Here is a 20,880-nt window from a genome sequence, read left to right as displayed (position 1 = left end):
GGTGTCTCTCCAGGGGGGCCTGGAGCCAGGACCGGTCCTGGCCACACCTCGCTACGTGTCCCCGGAAGGTTCTTGGTATCAACCACTGAGGACCCCAGGCCCCCATCCTGTCCTGCTGCTGTGCGCACATGTCAGGACCCGGGATGGGCAGCTCATGCTCAGCTGGGGGCCTGGCATCGGGCAAGCACGGCTTCCCAGAGCTGTCTCACACTGGTCCCTGAGCTCACTGCCTGAGAGGACACGCAGCCTGTGCGGCCTCACGGGGCAAAGGCCTCAGAAGCCTGCACCGGCCTCGCCAGGCTCTGTGTGACGTGGGCCCTTTGCTGCCCTTGCTCCCTCCTGCTCCATACCCCCCTTCCCTGGAGTAAGCCCTGCCTGTAAGGGGAGCCTGCTCCCGAGGCCCAGGAGTTCTTTCAGCCAATCAGCACACACGGGGGGCCTCTGCCTAACACACACGTGTGCACAAACCCACATGGACCTCAAATAAAACTTTCCAGGAGCAGTACTGTCACTGTGAAGTGCTTGGGGACTTGTTTCATTTCTTCACACACACACGTGCACACGAACAGCTCTGCAAATCAGTGCAGTTACACTCCCCACAAGAGTGAGGTCACTGCCAGCAAGAGAGTCAACAGGAGAGCCAAAGACTTAAAGAAGATGTTTGCAACAGATGAAACCAAGAAAGTGCAGGACGCGCAACCAACGCCTCCCAACCCATCAGGAAAAATGCAGATGCCAGAACAAAAAGGAGTAAGAGACTTGAACAAAGGGCTAGAAACCACAGTGAAAGGAGCTTCCCCCCCACTGGCCGTCAGACAGCCGGGAGCCAGAAAGGTGGGGAAGTCAGCACCGCAGGAGAGGGCTGTGCAGCCACGAGGTGATGAGGGACAGGGGCAGCCCCCGGCACGCTGACGTTATTCTGGTGGCAGTACCAACAAGCCCGAGCACTCTGGAACACGCCGTGCAGCTCTGTCCTGAGGGAGCATGCGTATGGCTTAGGAGCCAGTGACCCCACCCCGGGCTCCCAAATGCACAGGTACATTGACCAAAAGGAAGAACGAAACGTTCCGAACGCTCGCTGAACTGGAACGGCAAATACGCGGGCACATGCCCACTGTGGAGTCCTAGGTAGTGGCGAATGCGGATGAGCTGCTGCCGGACTCAGCACAATGGGTGAACCTACAAATGTGGGCTGAGGGGAGCTGGCGGAAAAGGAGCGTGCTGAGTGGGTGCATCCAGATGGAAGGGCAGGCAACCCTGTAGTGTGCTGGGGGGACAGGACAGGGTTGTCCCTGGGCCAGAGGTAGGCTCTAGGACCTGGGAGACGGTCCGGGAGACCTCAAGGTCTCGGTCAGGTTTCTTTTCTTTTTTCTTTTTTTAAACAAGGTGGTCATCACGCATAAACATTCATTCTGCCCACGCTGTTGCGCTGACCCGTGAGCAACTGAGGTGCCCGTGCGAAGCATGTTTGGTGTGTTTCAATGAAAGATCTGCCAAAGGCAGACATGAGGTTGCCACAATCCGCCAAACCAGTTCCACAATCCACTAACGCGTCCCAGCCGGTGTTTGATGGTGCCGCAGGGGACTGCTCACATCAGAGAGTCTGGAATACGTCAGTAGGTTGACATGTTTAGAGGAAAAAAATGTCCCGGGGTTAAGAAAAATTACGGTGACCTTTGGCGGGCACCCAGTTTCTGTGGGTGCCTTCAGAGGTGGCTGGCCCCGAGGACTGCAGGAGAGCAGGAAGCGGCCTGCCTCGACCTCCCTCCAGCCCACTTATCTTACGCAGTGAGGGGGAAAAAAATCCCTCTCTGGCCTTTGAAAGCCGTGACCTTGAAAGAGGAAGGCTGCCAGTCCCGAGCCTCCCTCTTAGGTGGGCAGAGAAAGACGAGTTGGGAAGAAACAAGTGCGTTTTCAAAAAATACCTCAGGGACTGTGACGTCCGTGAACTCTTCGCCAAGAAGGGACTTTGACTTCTTTATTTTATTTATATTTTTATATATGTTAATCTTTTACCTGATACACATGTGGCCCCCATGAACACCTGTTGAAGGAAAGAAGGAAGGGAGGAAAGAACGCCTGAATGAATGAGTGAGTGAGTGAATGAGTACAAGAAACTGGCCTGGGCCGACGGACTGAAGGAGTAATAATAACCTCTGTTCGTGAGCGTCAGCCTAGTAGGAATGAAATGCCTCGAGCAACTGGAATTCACCGATTTAACAAAAAGTCGTGATATAGCCTAATGTGATAATAACGGTCAATTAGTGAGCAGTACTGCAGGTTTTTAAACCCTACTTCGCCCCCTCACGCGCCTGGGATGGGTGTTTCTCCAGGCAGAAAGTAAGTTAGTGCAAACGAAGGGAGCCCAGTGCCGGGTGTGCCACGCCCCTGTGCACAGGCATTTCCAGTGTCTTATGCCCCCCCCTGCTCTCAGTGCACGACATGCGTTATGCCATTTAATGCTTGAAATGTCCTGTGTGAGTTAGACGCCAATACCCACACTTCCCAGATGTGTTAACCAGATCAAGCAGGTAAAGAAATTTACCCCAAATTAAATATGATCAGCTGAACTGGAATTCACACCGTAACAGGTGTGGTTTCGAAAGCCTGCGAGGTCACCCTCTGTGCCTCTCCCCGGTCCTGGATTTGAAATGCAAACTCATTTGCTTTTCGTTTCCTCGCACAAATGGGTCCTGGTGTGAGCCTGGCACAAATGGGTCCTGGTGTGAGCCCGGCCGTGGTGAGAGTTTACGAACACCTGGCTCCTGCCCACCCCTGCAGAGCCGGTAACCACACTTGGTTTTCAGTTTCCCTTCTCGTCCACATACAGGGGGCCCTGTCTCCCTTCAGACCACAGCCCGCTCTCACTGGCACTGACCGACGTCCACGCCCGTGCCCAGCGATCCCCATGCCTCAGGGAATCTCATGAGCTGTCTGGGCTTACAGATGACAAAGAAGAGCTGGGAAATAAAAACTGACTCAGAGCCACAGGCTGACCAGTGATGAGGTCAGGGCAGAGGACCCAGCGGCTCCCACCCTCAGACACCCCGACTTTCACACGCCTCACACAGACCGAGAATGCACACTCCGACGCAGACCAGATGGACGAGGGCTGAAGGAGAGAAGCCTTCAGTACAGAATTCAGTGACACTTTCTAAGAAAACTGCAAAAATAAAGAGCAAGCCACAGTGATGCTTGTCCATTAACAAGCATCTTAGAAAAGCACCTGGTGTTCCTGCTGTCTGTGAAAGATGGGGGAGAAAGGCAGGAAAACATGTTAAACGCCTGAATTTTCACGCTGTGACAAAGTATGAGTTGAGATGAACGGCTCAGGAAACACCGAGGCCACACAGATCCTGATGTGCCTGTGCGTGACGGGTGTGCTTTCACAGGGTCCTAGGGCGGGAGGGCTCTGCTGTCATTCCGCCCTGGAGCGGGGTTGTCATTCTCTCCATCATTTACTTGGGCCTCACCACCGACTTTCCCCGAGAGCCCAGCGAGGGAAGGGGGAGGGATCAGCGGCTGCTAGGCGTTGTGTCACGCATGAGCAATGCAGCCACGCCAGAGGTGGCGCTCTCTCCCGTCCCATCGCTCTGCGCCCCAGGTGCAGGGAGGCACCAGCACCTTGACCTGCACCCCGAAACGTGCTGCAGGCGGGTCCCCAGGCTGAGGCAGGCAGCTCCCACCCGAATCTGGGGCTAACAGCCTTGGCTGTGCTCCAACTTTCATTTTCATGAGGAGAAAAATCGAAACTCAAACTCAGGGGAGCGTCACTCAAAGGAGGTGTGTCCACCTGCCATGTGACAGCTTGTTTGAACACATATAAAGGGAGTGTCCGGGCGACCAGACAGCCATAGGCACCTGGCATCATGTGGGTTCTGGCGCTTCTGGCCCCTCTGGGGAAGCTGCTGCGCGTCTTCCAGAAGCCCCTGAGCACCCTGTGGGGCATCCTGGTCGCCCTGCTCCTATGGCTCAAGGCAGCCCTCTGGCTGGCGGGGACCGACAAGGGACCGCGGCCAAAGCTCAGGGGAAGAGCCAAGAGGACCGGAGAGCGAGACGGCAGCGGCGACGAGCCCCTCGTTCCCACCAGCGTCAACTACCACTTCACCCGCCAGTGCAACTACAAGTGCGGCTTCTGCTTCCACACGGCCAAGACGTCCTTCGTGCTGCCGCTGGAGGAGGCCCGCAGGGGCCTGCGGCTGCTGAAGGAGGCAGGTGAGTCTCGGCCCGAGGAAATCGGGCTGCGGGGGGGGGGCGTCTCGGGCACCGAGGAAATCGGGCTGTGGGGGGGGGCGTCTCGGGCACCGAGGAAATCGGGCTGCGGGGGGGGTCATGGGCACCGAGGAAATCGGGCTGCGGGGGGGGTCATGGGCACCGAGGAAATCGGGCTGCGGGGGGGGTCATGGGCACCGAGGAAATCGGGCTGTGGGGGGGGGCATCTCGGGCACCGAGGAAATCGGGCTGCGGGGGGGGCGTCTCGGGCACCGAGGAAATCGGGCTGCGGGGGGGGGCGTCTCGGGCACCGAGGAAATCGGGCTGTGGGGGGGGATCTCGGGCACCGAGGAAATCGGGCTGTGGGGGGGGGTCTCGGGCACCGAGGAAATCGGGCTGTTGGGGGGGGTCACGGGCACCGAGGAAATCGGGCTGCGAGGGGGGGTCACGGGCACCGAGGAAATCGGGCTGTGGGGGGGTCTCGGGCACCGAGGAAATTGGGCTGTGGGGGGGGATCTCGGGCACCGAGGAAATCGGGCTGTGGGGGGGGGCGTCTCGGGCACCGAGGAAATCGGGCTGTGGGGGGGGGTCTCGGGCACCGAGGAAATCGGGCTGTGGGGGGGGATCTCGGGCACCGAGGAAATCGGGCTGTGGGGCGGGTCTCGGGCACCGAGGAAATCGGGCTGTGGGGGGGGGGGGGTCTCGGGCACCGAGGAAATCGGGCTGTTGGGGGGGGTCACGGGCACCGAGGAAATCGGGCTGCGAGGGGGGGTCACGGGCACCGAGGAAATCGGGCTGTGGGGGGGGTCTCGAGCACCGAGGAAATCGGGCTGTGGGGGGGGGCGTCTCGGGCACCGAGGAAATCGGGCTGTGGGGGGGTCTCGGGCACCGAGGAAATCGGGCTGTTGGGGGGGGTCACGGGCACCGAGGAAATCGGGCTGCGGGGGGGGTCATGGGCACCGAGGAAATCGGGCTGCGGGGGGGGGGTCATGGGCACCGAGGAAATCGGGCTGTGGGGGGGGATCTCGGGCACCGAGGAAATCGGGCTGCAGGGGGGTCTCGGGCACCGAGGAAATCGGGCTGTTGGGGGGGGTCACGGGCACCGAGGAAATCGGGCTGCGAGGCGGGGTCACGGGCACCGAGGAAATCGGGCTGTGGGGGGGGTCTCGGGCACCGAGGAAATCGGGCTGTGGGGGGGGATCTCGGGCACCGAGGAAATCGGGCTGTGGGGGGGGGGCGTCTCGGGCACTGAGGAAATCGGGCTGTGGGGGGGTCTCGGGCACCGAGGAAATCGGGCTGTTGGGGGGGTCACGGGCACCGAGGAAATCGGGCTGTTGGGGGGGTCACGGGCACCGAGGAAATCAGGCTGTTGGGGGGGGTCACGGGCACCGAGGAAATCGGGCTGCGGGGGGGGGTCATGGGCACCGAGGAAATCGGGCTGCGGGGGGGGGTCATGGGCACCGAGGAAATCGGGCTGTGGGGGGGGATCTCGGGCACCGAGGAAATCGGGCTGTGGGGGGGGGGCGTCTCGGGCACCGAGGAAATCGGGCTGTGGGGGGGGATCTCGGGCACCGAGGAAATCGGGCTGCAGGGGGGGGGTCTCGGCCTGAGGAAATCAGGCTGCGGGCCGGACCCTGGGCAGCAGGCAGAGATGGGATGGCTGGTGCGCACACAGGGTGGAGGACCCAAGGCGTCTCCCACAGCAGGGTGCGGACAGCGTCCAGGGAGACGCTGTTTCTGACTTGGCAGGTGGGCGCCCAGGTCTTCTCGACTGCAGAGACCGCAGGCGCCCATCCGGCTGCATGGGCACCAGGCAGATGGGCAGGTTGTGGCACTCCCTGAGTTCGTCCAAAGCAGTGGTGGATCAGGGTTTCCCGGACACAGTGAAGGAAACAAGTCTGAAACCAAAACAAACACAGGCTTTCGCTTAAGAGCCATAGCGGTGTCTTCCATTCCGGATGACGCACCTGAAAGACTCTAACTCCAATATGGCGACGAGCTCGCTCCTCTGCTGCAGTCACACCCAGTGGTCAAGCGCCCGCATCCCCGAGGTGGCTCGGCCCGGCCTGTCCAGAGGCAGCGTCTTCCACTCCGTCTCTGCCTTCCCTCACTCCTCGTCATCCCATCTTTCCCAGAGCACCTCCAGACTAGCAATTCCAGCAGCGTCACCCCCTTTTCTCTCAACGGGTTTGACCTTTCTCGTGGAAGTAAAGCGCGTGTACACACGGTCGCCCCCTCCAGAGGGTCCTCTCGTGACCCCAGGCAGGGAACCAGCTTGCACACCTAGGCGCAGAGAGATCGCAGCCCCAGGAGGGCCTGCTCTCTTCCAGCCGCTGCCCTGCCCCTACAGGCGAGCCGCTAGCTTATCTTCCAGCGCACAGACAGGTTTTGCCTGATTTAGCACTTTATGCAATCAAATCACACAGTTCGTGTTTTAGTGGATATGACTTGTTTTGCTCCCCGTCGTGCTGGCTCAGTGACCAAGGCTGAGCCAGGGGCAGACCTGCCTGGCCCTTTGGTGGGGTCCGACTTAGGGTGTCAGCATTCTCAGCAGGACAGATGCATGCCAGCTCCCTGTCTCTGCTGTGCCCGCAGGAAAGCACACTATCGTGCTAAAACATACCCGCGGCACTTCAGCGCTTCCACCCGACTGTCCTGCATGGTTCCCAGCCTCACACGCATCAGCAAAGGCCTCAAGGCCCTTGGCAAGCTCCGTGTTTCCACCAGCACCCTGCACCCCAAGGCCTTACATCCCCTGTGCCGTAGCCACCTCACCCTGTGCCCCTAACACCCGCCCCGCCAAGCCTGTGTGTGATCAGGTAGTTCCCTCTTCCTGGGAGGCCGGCCGCCCCAATCTCCATTGCCAAACTTTCAAAGCTCCTCAGCATCATCCCTGGTCCTCTTCGGGCAGAATCTAGGTCTTCTGCCCTTCGTCTGCGATCCCACGTCACACGTGCATGTTAGAGCGGTTTCTAAGTTGTGCCACGTGTTTTGTCTTGCTGTTTCGTTGTAAACATCCCAGTCCCCAGAGCGTCTGAATTCCGAGGGTGAGTCTCAGCATCTGTGTGTCTTTGCGCCTAGAAAAGCATCTAGAATGTCACAGGGGCCTAAACATGTTTGGAACCGGTGAATTAACGGCAGATGGATGAAGGAGAAGCAATCTTGTCTTGGGGAAGGGTCTTTGAGTCTTGATTCAGAAACCTGGGCTTGAGTTCCTCAGGTACAGGGTTCACCCCAACATCTAACTTTTCTGAATATCAGTTGAATAATCTTTAAAACGTAGATAACGATAATAACTCCTGTACCAACCTCAAACTATTTTCACAAGACACAAATAAGTGGATGCTTATGTACTTTTAGAAACTATTGAAAAGAGTTAAAACTAATGCTTTCATATAATGACTTTTCAGTTTTAAGTCCATAAAAGCCAAGGGAATTAAAACGGTTAAAGTAGAGGATCCAAGATGGCGGCAGAGTAGGTGGAAACTACACTCAGCTCCTCCCAGGACCAAACTGGAATTAGAACTAAATCATAGAAAAACCATCCTGAATAGCCAACTGAACACTCGCTGGAGAGAAGCCTTATAACCAAGGACTTATGGGAGAAAAACATAGCCTCATTGAGACTGGGAGGGAGCGCAAGAGGGCTGGCTGGGCTCCCGAGGGTGAGACGTTTCAGGGGCTGGGTGGGTTCCCTCTGAGAACCGTGGGGCCCTAAGCCCCACGCTGTGACCCCCAGCTTAGAGCACCAGAGCCAGGGAAGGAACCCAAATAATACCCAGCTGGGAAAGGCAGCCAGGTTTCTGTCCACCAAGAAGCTCTGGGGACAGAGCCAAGGGGTCAGCCACCAGGACCCCTGTGCTGAGTCATTCCCCACACTGCGGAAGCCACCTTTCTCGGGCACATGACTGGTCTCCGTGTGACAGCAGCCTGGGGAGAAGCAGTAGCCCCTCCCACAGGCCTCCCTCTCGCCCCACCCTGCTGAGCTGCAGCCCACTCTCAGGAGCACAGCCGGGGGCTACTTCAGTGATTAAGCCTAACAGACAGCCTGCAAGCAGAGGCAGGTCTCTGGACCCTTTGACCCTTCGCTGGGTGTGGTGCTGGTAAAAGTCAGCCCTGGTGCACAGCTAGATCCTTTCCACACACGCCCAGGCCGAGCAGAGGGAGTCGCAACTCGTGGCTCACTGTGGGCTCCAAACAGGTTGCCCAGGGCCAGTCACAGGCAGCGACGGACACAGGCCTGCACCAGAGGCCTTGCAGACGCACCTATTACACAGAAATACACACAAAGGAGCAGCTAGAATGAGGAGACAAAGAATAGGCAGCAGATGAAAGGACGAGAGAATTCTCCAGAAGAACTAAGTGAAATGGAGGCGAGCGATGTATCGGATAGAGAGTTTAGAGTTATGAGCATAAGGGTACACAACAGCAGGAAAAGAGACACAGAAACCATCAGAAAGGACCAGTCAGAAATAAAGAATGCAATATCTGAAATAAATGATACGCTGGGAGGAATAAACTGTAGGTTAGATGAAGCAGAGGATCGAATCAGCAATTGGGAAGACAAGGTAGCAAAAAACACCGAAGCAAAGCAGCACAAAGAAAAAAGAATTAAAATGGTTAAGGGTTAGTGCAAGTGGCCTGTCCTGTGCGTGAGATTTCTGGCTGTTAGAGGAAAATCTGTTTGGGTAATAATCAAATATTCAAATTTACATTAAAATTACAATTCACTTTTGTTTAAGCGTACAATATATTTAAAATTAAAATGTAGCAGTCTGGCTGAAGACACTTCTATAGCATTTACTTCTCTGGCTTTGAAACAGAAAAGACGGATAGAACTTACCCATCCGGAGCCGCAGCCGCTGGTCTGCACCGCATGGTGGCAGCTCCTCGCTCGCCCACACCGCTGTGAACCGGTTGTCCCTGGTCTGAGAGCGTCACCCCTTCTCTACCCCTGTCCCCTCGGGGCTCTTGTTCCTTCGCCCCCTCTGCCCCTGCTCCTCAAACTCACCGAGCGCTTCGCCACGGCACACACGTCATACTTCCAGGAAAAGACACTGTTCTGTTGGGTTGTAACAATTGTCCACCAGGAGCCTCCTTGCTCATGAGCAGTGTGGTGACACCAGTCATCAGTGTCCCGTCGGAGACACAGCTGGGAGTGAGATGGGCACCACTGTGACCTGGTATGACCCGCTGTGCCATCACCCGGGGCTTCCCTGGCCAAGGTGGAGTGAAGGGCAGCCCTCTCTTTTAACTTCCCTGGGGAGAGTACAGCTTGCCCCCTGGGGCCCAGGGGAGTTCCTGGGTTCAGTCACCGGGTGGGGAGGGGACATCTGGGCAGAAGCCTTCACTGTGGTTTCTGTGGGAAGGAACAGACAGGGCAGGGCGGCCGGCCCAGCAGGAGCCAGTCTGCAGCATCCCGGGGGCTCTGACAACAGATGCTGCCCCCGGCTCTCTGGGCCCGGGAGTGCCCAGGGCGCTGTGCAGCGACCCAGACCGCGTGCCCCGGACAGCAGGTGTGGGTGTTCGCTTAATGGGCGACTCAAGGAGAGGGGCTGCCGCCTCTAGCCGGGGCCTGGAGACTGGGGCAGGCGGCATGTTTACAGGCTGCGTGACAGTGCCCCTGCAGACACCAAAGCGCCACGCACGGCGTTCGCTAGCTCACGGGTGTGACGTTTGCTGCACGCGCGGATTAATGAACAATGTTCTCAGGGAACTTTGCGGCATACTGTGCGTTTCCACTAAGGCACATACATCACCTTGAAGTTTCAGAACACTGGGAAGGAAGCTTCTGGAAGAGAAAAGGCTGCAATCCTTAGAAAGGCTTGTGTTTTTAAGAGTGTGTCAGACCTCTGAACAAGACTATAAAAACCTAGAAGGCCATAAGCAAGGCCCTTAAAATTCAAAGCGCAAGATGATTTCACACTGCACATTATATGTGGCCAAACTACTGACCACAAATCTACTTGAAAGCGTACAAACATTCTAGATTGTTCTAGATGGGGAGGGGGGGGGAGTGTTCTGCTTTGCAAATCTCTCTGTTGTCTCTTCGCACCCTTGGGCTTCTCAGGAATGTTCTCGTCTCTGTAATTAATTACCTACGTCACACGCATCTAGTTCAACATAGGGAAGAAAAGAAAAAAACTTCAGGCAATTTTCTTTTTTGTGAAGCCCTGAATCACATACATGGTATTGCCCTAACATGGGGGTGACAGGGCCTGGACTTGGGGAGGGGGGATGACGAGGGGTTTCATTTCCCGTCTGTGACACGGAGAACATACGGCTTTTGCCGTGAAAACCACAACGTTTGTGGCGTGGAGACATGGAAGGAAAACGTGTGTTTCGTCTCTCCCAGGCATGGAGAAGATCAACTTCTCGGGCGGGGAGCCATTCCTCCAGGACCGCGGCGAGTACCTGGGCCAGCTGGTTCGGTTCTGCAAGCGGGACCTGCGCCTGCCGAGCGTGAGCATCGTCAGCAACGGGAGCCTGATCCGCGAGCGTTGGTTCATGAATTATGGTGAGCTTCCTCTGGGGGCCTCCCTCGCACCTGCTGTCGCTGGTGGGGCTGCATTTCCTTCCACCCTGGGCCGTGGTGGGCCAGGCCTGCTGGGGCCCAGGCGGGGGGACCCAAACATGCTCCCGTTAATCTCTCTTCAAGCTGTGCGCTGGGTTTAGGGTGTTTACATTCTGCGGAGCTGCCCACCCACCAGCCTGGCCAGACAGATAACAGAAAACACTGTCGGCACCGCCCTCTGTGTGCTCCAAGGTACAACAGTGGGGAATAAGCGCTAAGGCCCAGCTCCACAGCCGTCAGGGAACACAGTTTACAGCTGACATCCCCCATCTCACTGCTCTTTTGCTATCAATGTTTAATTTTTAAAAAATACTTACAGAAATAACCACTCTTTAAATTAGTCTCATCTAAAGTAAGCGATTGGACTAAAACCGTTGTTCTCACTGTTTCTATACCTCCTGCTTTCTGTAATTAGAGAGCGGCTTTAAGAACTGACTTGTGGCGTCTACTCTGCATGGCCCCGAGAACTAGGGAGACTCACACTGGGTCAAGTGCAGGGACTTGGCTGGGCAGCAGAGAACAACCGTGCTTTAGAGACAGGCGATCGGGGGGCCACCCTGCCTGGTACATGATTTTCTAACCACTTCACTGGATATCTGAAACTAATACAGAATAATATTGAATGTAAACTGTATCAAAATGAAAATAAAAAGAGATCAAAGAAGAGACAGGTGGATGGTTTGGAGCAGCAGGGGAAATTGAAGGAGGAACAGGAGACACAGGGGACAAGGGGGAGTGACAGAGAGCGAAGGAAGAGAGACCCACACAAAGCTGATTCTGTGCCCCGTGAGGACCCCCGTCATGGCCGATTCTCTGTGCTGTTTCAGGGAGCGGCTGCACTCTGCACCCCCCAACTCCCGTTGTCTAGGCTTCCTCCCAGTCTAACACGGTCACGCCTTGCACACCGTAGGGTCTCTGTGGATGTGCAGATGCTGAATCAGATACAGGGCAGAGGTCGGGAAGAAGGCAGGGGGCCGAAACATGAAGGTGGCCTGGCAATTGGCGGCCCGGGGCAGAGCTAAAGAAACGCCCCCCGGAAACGCCTTGCAGAGCGCTCACACTCGGGCGCTCACACTCGAGCACTCACACTCGGGTGCTCACACTCGAGTGTGAGCATGGCCATCATCTCATTAGGTGTCCAGTTTTCATGGCCCGTTGACAGACGTGCCCAGTAGAATGCATACCCAGTGAGTGTGAGGGTGTGAGGAATAGGGTTTTTTCGTTGAAGAAATTGAAGCATGCATGGGGACCGGGTATGCTTTAGCGCAAGGTGTGGAAACAGCCACAAGGGCTTGGTCCTTGGATGGACGTCTTAACGACGCTCGTTTTCCCTCAGGCCAATACTTGGACATTCTGGCCATCTCCTGCGACAGCTTCAACGAGGATGTGAATGTCCTCATTGGCCGAGGTCAGGGGAAGATAAACCACGTGGAAAACCTTCGGAAGCTGCGTAGGTGGTGCCGGGATTACAAGGTGGCCTTCAAGATTAACTCGGTCATCAACCGGTTCAACGTGGACGAGGATATGAGAGAGCACATCAAGGAGCTGAACCCCGTCCGCTGGAAGGTGAGCACAGAGCTGTCTTTGCTGACCACAATCTTAGAATGGCCGGGGGAGAGCCGCTTCAGGGAAGTCGGAAATGTCGAGGAGCCAGGGGCATCTGAAGTGACCATGTCAGCCGGGAAGCTGGGTCCTCAGTCTTTCTTTTATCCGTTCACCTTTAAACTGCTTACACTCTCTTTGCCTCAGTGGTCTGTCCTAAAAACTAGGGCTGATTCCCTTCTGGAATATTCTGAGGTCAAAAGCCAGAGATATACTAGGTGTTTTGAAGAAGGTGCTCACAGAAAGCCTCCCCGATATGTATTAATGAAGACACGGCTGGATTTCTTCTTACAGCTCTTGGCTTATTTATGAATGGATGTGTGTTCTTCACACACTCCGTTAATACATTTTTCATTGAATTATTAAAAGGTAGTGCAGGCAAGGCCATTCCCAAGTTGTAGCAAAATTCATTCACCAAGGGCTATGCTTCTGGATCGGCTCCACGATCAGCTACTGAAAGTCCAAAGTTCAAAGGCATACATACCCATTCAAGGTACAGCGCCCACCGTGTGGCCCACTTGCAAATAATAAGGTAAAGTTTTCCACTCCTGGCTGTTCTTCAGAATCAACTCAGGGAATTGTTTAAAACAAAACAAAACAACAACAACAAAACAGTTTCCTGGACTTTACCCCATGCCCATGTCCTGAAATAGGACCCTGGGCCCGGGGATGGGGAGCAGGTAGACATCAGCAGGGGCACCAATATGTACACATCACAAGCTGCCCTGGTGACAGTTACAGAGCTGACCCACATCTGTGCCTGGGCCTCTGAGGACCTGCCGCCAAGGATAGGGTTCAGAACTCGGTTCTAGGAAGGAGAAAGGACCAGGGGACTCTGCAATGGGAGGCTGTGGGTGCTGGGACAACACGCAAAGGCGGACCAGGCAGAGTTTGATTTTGCCAGAGTGCCTGGAGGGCTTCGTGTAGGCAGTGGTACTCGGCTGGGTCCTGGAAAAAGGATAGAACTTCTGTGGCTGGGGAAGGTCTGGGGAAGAAAGTCCCATCCAGGGTACAGGGCACGCTCCACGAAGAGAGCCGCTCCTTTCAAAGCTGCCTGGGGTGTGTTTAAATCCACACCAGCATTCAGCATAGACCTGGAGAGATGGGGAAAAGGGCTATTATCTTGTTTTTCTGACGTTACCCTGAAATATGTGGAAATAGGCTAGGGGAAACTGGAAATGTTACCTTTTTTAGTTGTTTAAATTGATATATGAAACTTAAATAATGGTTACACATAAAGAAAGCAGAGTATTAGCCACTCTCCTGGGCCTAAGGAAGAACTTTAAAAAAAAATGCAAAAATACTAAGAGGGATGAGAAGAAACAAAGGCTATGAGCCCACAGACGGGACAGACGGGGGGCCAGCGGCTGCTCCGAGCTCCCAGAGTTGCTGCGAGTCATGGTCTCCTCCCACCTCTCTTCCACCTCGCCCTCCACGCTGGCCATCTTCCTTCCTGCTCTCGCTGCAGTCTAGATGTGTATGTATATACGTGTGTGCTCTTTTCTCTCAAAGTCTTGATCTGCTCATGGCTCCCCTCTCCTCTTCTCCGCTGCACAGCTAAGAAACAGCCTTTTCCTCCAATCTTCCGACTCCTCCTCTGGCTTCCACCTGCCCGATTCGCTCTGGAGTGGCCTTTTCAAACTCCGGATTTCTTCGGTGGGCGAGGATGAGCTGGGGCCTGTTTGGAAAGCAGGTTCTCCACCAGAGTGCTGGTGCCCGCAGGCCACACACTGCTGGAAACCAGCGCCGGCCCCGTTGTTGCACAATCCCAAAGCGATTTCAGAACCTGCTTTCCCGGAGCTCTGTGAACAGAGCTCCCCGCTGAGCCCTCCAGCATGTGGGAGTGTTGCTGTCGCCTGCATGTGACCCCTGGAGGCCTGCTCCAGCAGAGGGAGCAGCGGAAACCTACCCCTCCCCTCCTACCGCCCTCCACTCTCTTCAAGTCCCCATGACCTGGCTGTCCCCCGAGAGCCCCTTCCAGTCTAGCTGGTGGGTCCTAGAACCAAAGTCCCAGGGACAAATGCCCATGTGCGTCTTCAGTGCCCGGTCCTCCAGTCAGGTCAGGGCTCCAGATCTCCAGGAGGGCGCCCCTCCCTGCCAGGCCGCTGACCACTCCCGCCCTGTGACCGACCGGGGGTGGGAGCTACGGGCAGAGCAATGGTTGGTGTTCCCAGAGGAAAACAGCCCCCAAGGCAAATAGCAGAGGGCCGGGTTTCCTTTTAGTTGGTGCATTCCTTACGATGGAACAGTATCACGCACACACACACCCACCCCTATTTACGTACTTGAAAGAATGCTGAAAAGCAGGACGCAAGGCTTTGGAAAACTGTCCTTCTAGCCAACCCACTCCAGAGGCCCCTGTGAGGATGTATTAAAGCTCAGCACAAATGACAGCATTTTGAAAACACTTATTTCCTGCTTCGGGGTTTGCAAATGGTTTGCTTATTTTCTCCATGTTTTTGTATGGTCTGTACATCCTTCACTGAGAGTTTGTTATTGTGGAGTCTAAAAAATCAGATTATAAGACCAAATCAAATGTAAAATCCAGGGTGGGGTTTGTAAGTCTATATTTTAAGAATATCCGTGCTTCCTAAATGTCAGGGCCAGTTCTCGCTCCCCCAGAGCAACGTCTTTCTAGAATGCTCCTCAGTGGGAGGCGGTCAGCCGCTGGGGCGGGGGAACGAGGTCCGTGAAGGCGGCGATTCAAGGCCCCCTCCTGTTTTCTCAGGTGTTCCAGTGCCTCCTCATCGAGGGCGAGAACGTCGGAGAAGGGGCTCTGCGGGAGGCCGAGAAGTTCGTCATCAGCAACGAGGAGTTCCAGGAGTTCCTGGACCGCCACCGAGATGTGTCCTGCCTAGTGCCCGAGTGCAATGACAAGGTCATCTCCAGCATCCGCAGCTTTGTCCCCAAGCGCGCTTTGAGACTGGGTCCAAAGAGGCACATCTGCGGTCCCAAGGGCTCCGCAGGTCACTTAGAGGAGGGCTCCAGGAGACGGGGGTGCGGTCTCCAGACCGGGGCCCCCTTCCAGCTGCGGGGCCTCTGAATGAAGCCCAGGAGCCCTGCCCCACCGGTGCCGAGTGACCCCGCAGAGGGCTGGTGTGATCTCTCTCTGGTAACAGATACACTGAAAAGGGGGCACCAGAGGCTGGGTGGAGTCAGCCCCCCCGAGAGTACAGAATAAGGAGGAACAGGGCTCTCCCCTCCCACTTGAGGAAATGGGGGGATAAGCCTGGGGATTTCATTGTCAGAGGAGTTTCAGGGTGACATTGAGCCCCACGGGGCAGAGAGTCCAGCCTTTGGGACACAGCCAGCTGCCCCCAGAGATGGGATTGGCCGGAGAGGCTCCCCACTGTGAGACCCACCCAAAGACACGGGCGGTGCAGGGACTGCTGAGCCTGGACAGAGCGAAAACAAGCCCACAAACCTCGCGGGGCGGGGGGCGGAGCGCTGAGCGCGCACACCAAAAAGCACCCTCGGAACTGAATGCGAGTTTCCTTTCTCCTTTGCAGATGAAGGACTCCTACCTGATTCTGGATGAGTATGTGAGTATTTCCCATGAATTATAAGGTTGTCATTTAACAACTAATCGAGTGGCGAGGCTAAGGCTGAGTTGCGAGAATGACCGTTTAGTTGGCCTTTGTCCTGGGCCAGCCACTCCCGTGTCGATTGCCAGGGAGCAGCACACGACAGCTCCCTGATGATACTGTGTCGGGGTCTGAGCTGGGCACGTGGCAGGCAGGAGCCTGACCTGGCCCCCATGTTTGCACCAAGGCCCCCGGGGGACGGTTTCTCCTGTGTGGCTGTGGATCCGTGGGTGTCACACTCGTGCTGATATGACGCAAAGCGGTCCCCTGTTATGCCTTCTCTGGCAACAAGGCACCCGGGCCATTTGGAGGGAAGTTGAATCCCACATTGCAGCACCATTAATGCCTCAGATGGTGCCAGCTCGTCATCTGACTGGTGACCTTGGCTTTGGTGAGAAGAGGTGGCAGGTCCTCCCCAAAGCCACCCTCACTGCCGCCCAAAGGACAAGGAAAACCCACCCTTCTCAAAATTGAAAAACACATCACTTTTCCCTTTGCCTCGTTTTTTTGGGGGGGTGGGGGGTGGGGTTCTGGATTTAGAAAACTTTGCCAATATTTCTAGAATAGAACAAATAATTCCATTCAAAGACCTGTTTTTGAAAAATGAGTTCGAACAAGAACCATGGCGTCAATGTTTAAGTTGATTATCTGTTTTGAGAAATGCTTATTGTGACTTTTAGCATTTTATTGTGTTTGAGTTAATCAAAGGTACTTCACAGCCATTTCAATTTTTTTTTCATTTGGGGCCAGAGAGGAAAGGTGATCACACAAATGTTCAGTTTATGGGTTCAGAGAGAGAGGTGAATTCAAACAGAACGTATGTTTGGAATCCAGATTATCACTGTCGGCCGTGGGTCTTGACCAAAGTCCCTCGGCAGACTGTTGGGTCCCCACACAGCAGGGACACGCGTGGTGGAACCGAGTTTGCTGCAGCAACTCAAGAGCATTTTGATTCCACACGTGTTCTTGGAGGTGGTGGGAAATGCCCAGTCACCTCTGTCTACCGGGCAGATGAGTTAAGGCAACACAAGGCCCTTAGCAGGGCCCCTCTGATGCCCCCCGACCTGGTGCCCATCCCTGCAGCTCCATTCTCGTCCTCGGTGTCCATGCGTGCAGATTTCACCCGCCATCCTCTACCTGAGCTAGCCCAGACCCCCCGCGCTGCCCCCAGTGCCCGTGCCTCTGCCACACGATCCCCTCCAGCTCACAGTTTCAAAGTGCCGTGTAGATGTCCCCATTTTTTCCAAAGCCTTGCCCCATCAGCCCCCCATCCTCCCGCCCTGTCCAGTGGAGGCACACACACTTCGGGGGGCACGTCTGCAATTCCCTTTGTCGTGCACTCAACTGACGCCACATGTTTGCATGGGTCGAGGCTAGCTGAAGGATGGGAGACAAGGTGTCTTAGGAGTCTGGCATCCTCAGGGTGGCATCCGGCCCACGGTTCTCAGTGAACAGTTGTGGAAGCGATTGGAACACCAGAAAAATTCTTGGATTAAACTCCAAACTTGAGTTGTACGGGATAACGTGAATGGAGACATCCCAATCTCTCCCGTGAATTTTTCAGATGCGCTTCCTGAACTGCAGAGAGGGGCGGAAGGACCCTTCCAGGTCCATCCTGGATGTCGGCGTGGAAGAGGCCATCAAGTTCAGCGGCTTTGATGAGGAGGCGTTCCTGAAGCGCGGGGGCAAGTACGTGTGGAGCAAGGCGGACCTGAAGCTGGACTGGTAGGGCTGGCGGGGAGCAGCTTCCCGCCCACTCGCACCCACACGGGACTGTCGCTCAGGCTCGTGTGGCTGTCATCGTCTGCAGTGCCTCCTGCTGGCACTGGTCGGTGGTCCCAGACCGGATTTCCTGTTTTGCACGATGGCTGGTGATGTGCAGTCACCTAACACGTACTTGGGTAGTTGAAATCCGCCTAACACGTACTTGGGTAGTTGAAATCCGCCTAACACGTACTTGGGTAGTTGAAATCCTCCTAACACGTACTTGGGTAGTTGAAATCCTCCTAACACGTACTTGGGTAGTTGAAATCCGTAGGTTGTGCAAACCCATTAACTTCAGTTACTCGGCTTAGTTTGGCTTTGATTTTTTTGAGCACTATTTACTATGACCCCTGCATTTCCATTTTTTTCTTAGTTTGTTCATTTCACAGCGGATTCTTTTTTGCTAAATATTGAGCTGCCAATTTTCACATCTGAAAAAAATCGCAAAAGATCTCTCCCGATCATTTCTGTCTGTTGTAACACTGCTCCCTCCCCTGCCCTTACACCACTGCTGCCTGGGAGTCGGCATTTCCCAGGCTCAGAAATGATCATCTCATCTGTCCTCAGGGATTACGCAGAAGGAGGGAGTGGCGGCCACCCACGCTGCTCCAACCCAGCTCACAGCCCGTGATTCTTGCTGCTTGAATGCGTGCTCTCTTGCTCGCTCGCTGTCCTTTGCCTTCCAAAATTCTTAGCAAAACCAAGGTACACTTTTCACTTCGTGGGGAATGAGGCCAGGGGTTTGCGCTGGGGTTGTTGTGGGAGCTTGCTATTCAAGCCATGTGAGTCAGCCAAGCAGAAATTCCCGAGCGCATCTGAGCAGGCGGCTGTCCCCTTCTGCTGGACTGGTGCGAGCTGCTCTTCAGAGGTACGTGGCTGGCGCGGAGGAGAGTGTGATGAGGAGCCCAGGCCGGCCTGCGCCTCGTGCCCATGAAGCTTGGCGCCAGGCCATGTTTCTCAAAGAACTCTGAGCCACTTGAAGTCAAACAGGATCTAGGTCAGGATGACAGGGTCCCTGCCTCCCTGCTCCAGCCCTCAGAGGGAAACTGTCACTCAAACGGCACTGGGGACCCGAACTCTCGCCGGCGGAAACATCACAGGCAGCTTGTTTATGTAACCTGGACGGGATCCCAGGGCCTGTAAAGTAATGATTTCCTGTCATTCTTTCAAAGGGGCAAAATCATGGAAAAAATTTTTTCCCAAACAAAGGAAGAGCTATTTTAACCCAGCTGCCACTCCACAGGGCATCAGAGGGTGGTGGCCAAGGTGGCCGGTGGCACAGGCCACCAGGTGCCAAGTCCACGTCCTTGAGACGTTGGTTTTGAAAGGCTTGGTTTTTCATGTGTGTGATTTTTTTTTCTCAGAAAACATATTCCTACTGCAAATTTTAAGTTGCTCTGATTCAACTGAAGGGTCTGTGCCCCACTGAGTAGCCACCCATTTTCCGCTCTGTAAATTGCCTGTGTGTGCCTGTCCAACAGCAGACAAAACACACCACCGTACAGAGTGGCTGCTGAACCAGAGGCCCGAAATGAGCCCCAGGATGTTTATGAAACAAGAGAAGGATGAATTAGTAGCTGTGTCCCCTCTGGAGTTTGACGGTGGCTAAGCTATGAGATGCTACTATCACCCCTGCCGACAGAACACTTTTCTCACTCAGCACGTGTGTGCCTCGCCGGCCTTCACAGCGTGCCACGGGGGTGACGGCAAAGGGGGAGAGCAGGCGTGTGCGGACGCAGAAGGCTGGGTGCGGCGTGCGGCAGGGGCTCCGCCAGCGTCCCCCGCAACGAAATCCGAGCGCGTGACCCAGATCCTCTGCCTTGGGGTGGACTTTCTCAAGCTGCACGGGACTGTTTTCTTTCCCCAACGGGAGAGAGAAAACCAAACACACTGCACATCAGCAATAAGCTACAGGACTCGAATCCATTTCCAGCTGCTAACCCCCTACCGCCTCCTTCCTGACACACTCCAGGACTGTCAGGCTCCATGTTCAGAGTAGTCACACGTCTGTCTTTTCTACCTGTCACACTGCAGTGCACTTTAAGTTTAAATTATGTAATGCTTGGCTTTGTTTCGTCAGTTTTAAGCATGCATCTCCAGCTTTATGAAATATGCTCTTTTCATCAGGAAAGCTCAAAGGGGTGGTGGAACCGAGGCCTCGCAATAGGAGGGTGAAGGGCAAATATATTCTGTGCCTTTAATTATTGCTTAATTTAAGCCGATGCTATAGTATGATGATTGGAATTCTGTCTTAGGAAACAGCAGGCATTAGCGATAGCATGCTGGCTTTCAAAGCGTCGCCTCTGTTATTTAGTGATAAGGGGCATGAGGTGTGCCTGTTCCCTTTTACGTGGGAACATGAGTGAGACTGTTCGGCTGAATCATCTGACACGCAGGCTCGTGTCAGGCTTCATGCTGCGGTTTGGGAGCGAGTCGTGGGGCCCACACGGAGAGCCGTGATACGACCCAGGCGAACCGAGTCGCGACGGGGCTCTGTCCAGCATCGAGCCGTCACACAGCACAGCCCCTGTTGCAGAGACTGTGTGACCCGCTGTGATTAGAGGGAAAAGCTCGCGCCCCGAGGTTTTAGGGCTTGGTCTCCAGTGTGCCTAGGCGGTGTGGGGTGCTAGGGAACTGTGTATGTAGTGTTCCTCTGTATCTAATGCTCTTGTATGTAGGTCTGGCATATTATAAGATGTTCTAATATATTATATATTAAACTGCTTTCCTACCTGCCCGATCTCTCCGTGTGGTGAAGTGTGTCCACAGTCATGGCCCTGCCTCACTCCACACCCCTGAACGGCCAGCGTTTCTGTCACCCGCTCTCTCTCCTGCCCTCCTTCCCAGCTCTCGGCACCAAGGGAGCCACGCGCCTGGCCCCAGGGCTCCCCTCACGGCCTCTGGCCTCGGAGTGGTCTTCTTCGGACTTGACCTCTGGGTAGAAACACACACTTCCTCGGGAAAGCTGTGGGCTCCCTACCTTCCCCACCTCGATGTGCCAACCCTGGGCTCCAGACCCCAAGACAGGGCCAGGTCCAGGAGCTTAACGACAACGAAGAGCCTCCAGGGGCGGCAGGCCCGCTCGGTCCTTGTGGCCGGGTCCCTGACTGCCACATGGGCGGGGCTGGGGGGGCAGGGCTCAGC

General features: G+C 55.4%; 1 protein-coding gene across 2 annotated transcripts; it reads left to right on the top strand.

Moving 5' to 3' along the window:
* Window positions 1-3,854: 3,854 nt before the first annotated feature.
* On the top strand, window positions 3,855-20,476 carry RSAD2 (radical S-adenosyl methionine domain containing 2). Of its 2 annotated transcripts, XM_045189564.3 has the most exons (7): window positions 3,855-4,215; window positions 10,568-10,729; window positions 12,123-12,352; window positions 15,117-15,266; window positions 15,898-15,930; window positions 17,537-17,661; window positions 19,218-20,476. In XM_045189564.3, exons 1-7 carry the CDS (start codon window positions 3,870-3,872, stop codon window positions 19,303-19,305), a joined length of 1,134 nt encoding a protein of 377 aa, XP_045045499.2. In that variant the 5' UTR covers window positions 3,855-3,869; the 3' UTR covers window positions 19,306-20,476. The 2 variants fall into 2 exon arrangements, with proteins under 2 accessions (XP_045045499.2, XP_024408744.2); XM_024552976.4 differs by lacking the exon at window positions 19,218-20,476 and having other exon boundaries at window positions 17,537-18,254.
* Window positions 20,477-20,880: the final 404 nt, after the last annotated feature.

The sequence above is a fragment of the Desmodus rotundus genome, chromosome 5 (genome assembly GCF_022682495.2).
Source record: "Desmodus rotundus isolate HL8 chromosome 5, HLdesRot8A.1, whole genome shotgun sequence".
Lineage (NCBI taxonomy): Eukaryota > Metazoa > Chordata > Mammalia > Chiroptera > Phyllostomidae > Desmodus > Desmodus rotundus.
Note: the sequence above shows the minus strand (reverse complement) of the source record. Positions and strands in the feature narration are given on the sequence as shown.

Coding starts and splice junctions, on each gene's coding strand:
- RSAD2 (XM_045189564.3), top strand. CDS start 3,870: ATGTGGGTTCTGGCGCTTCTGGCCCCTCTGGGGAAGCTGCTGCGCGTC. Junction 4,216..10,567: donor GCGGCTGCTGAAGGAGGCAG/GTGAGTCTCGGC, acceptor CGTCTCTCCCAG/GCATGGAGAAGATCAACTTC. Junction 12,353..15,116: donor TGAACCCCGTCCGCTGGAAG/GTGAGCACAGAG, acceptor CTGTTTTCTCAG/GTGTTCCAGTGCCTCCTCAT.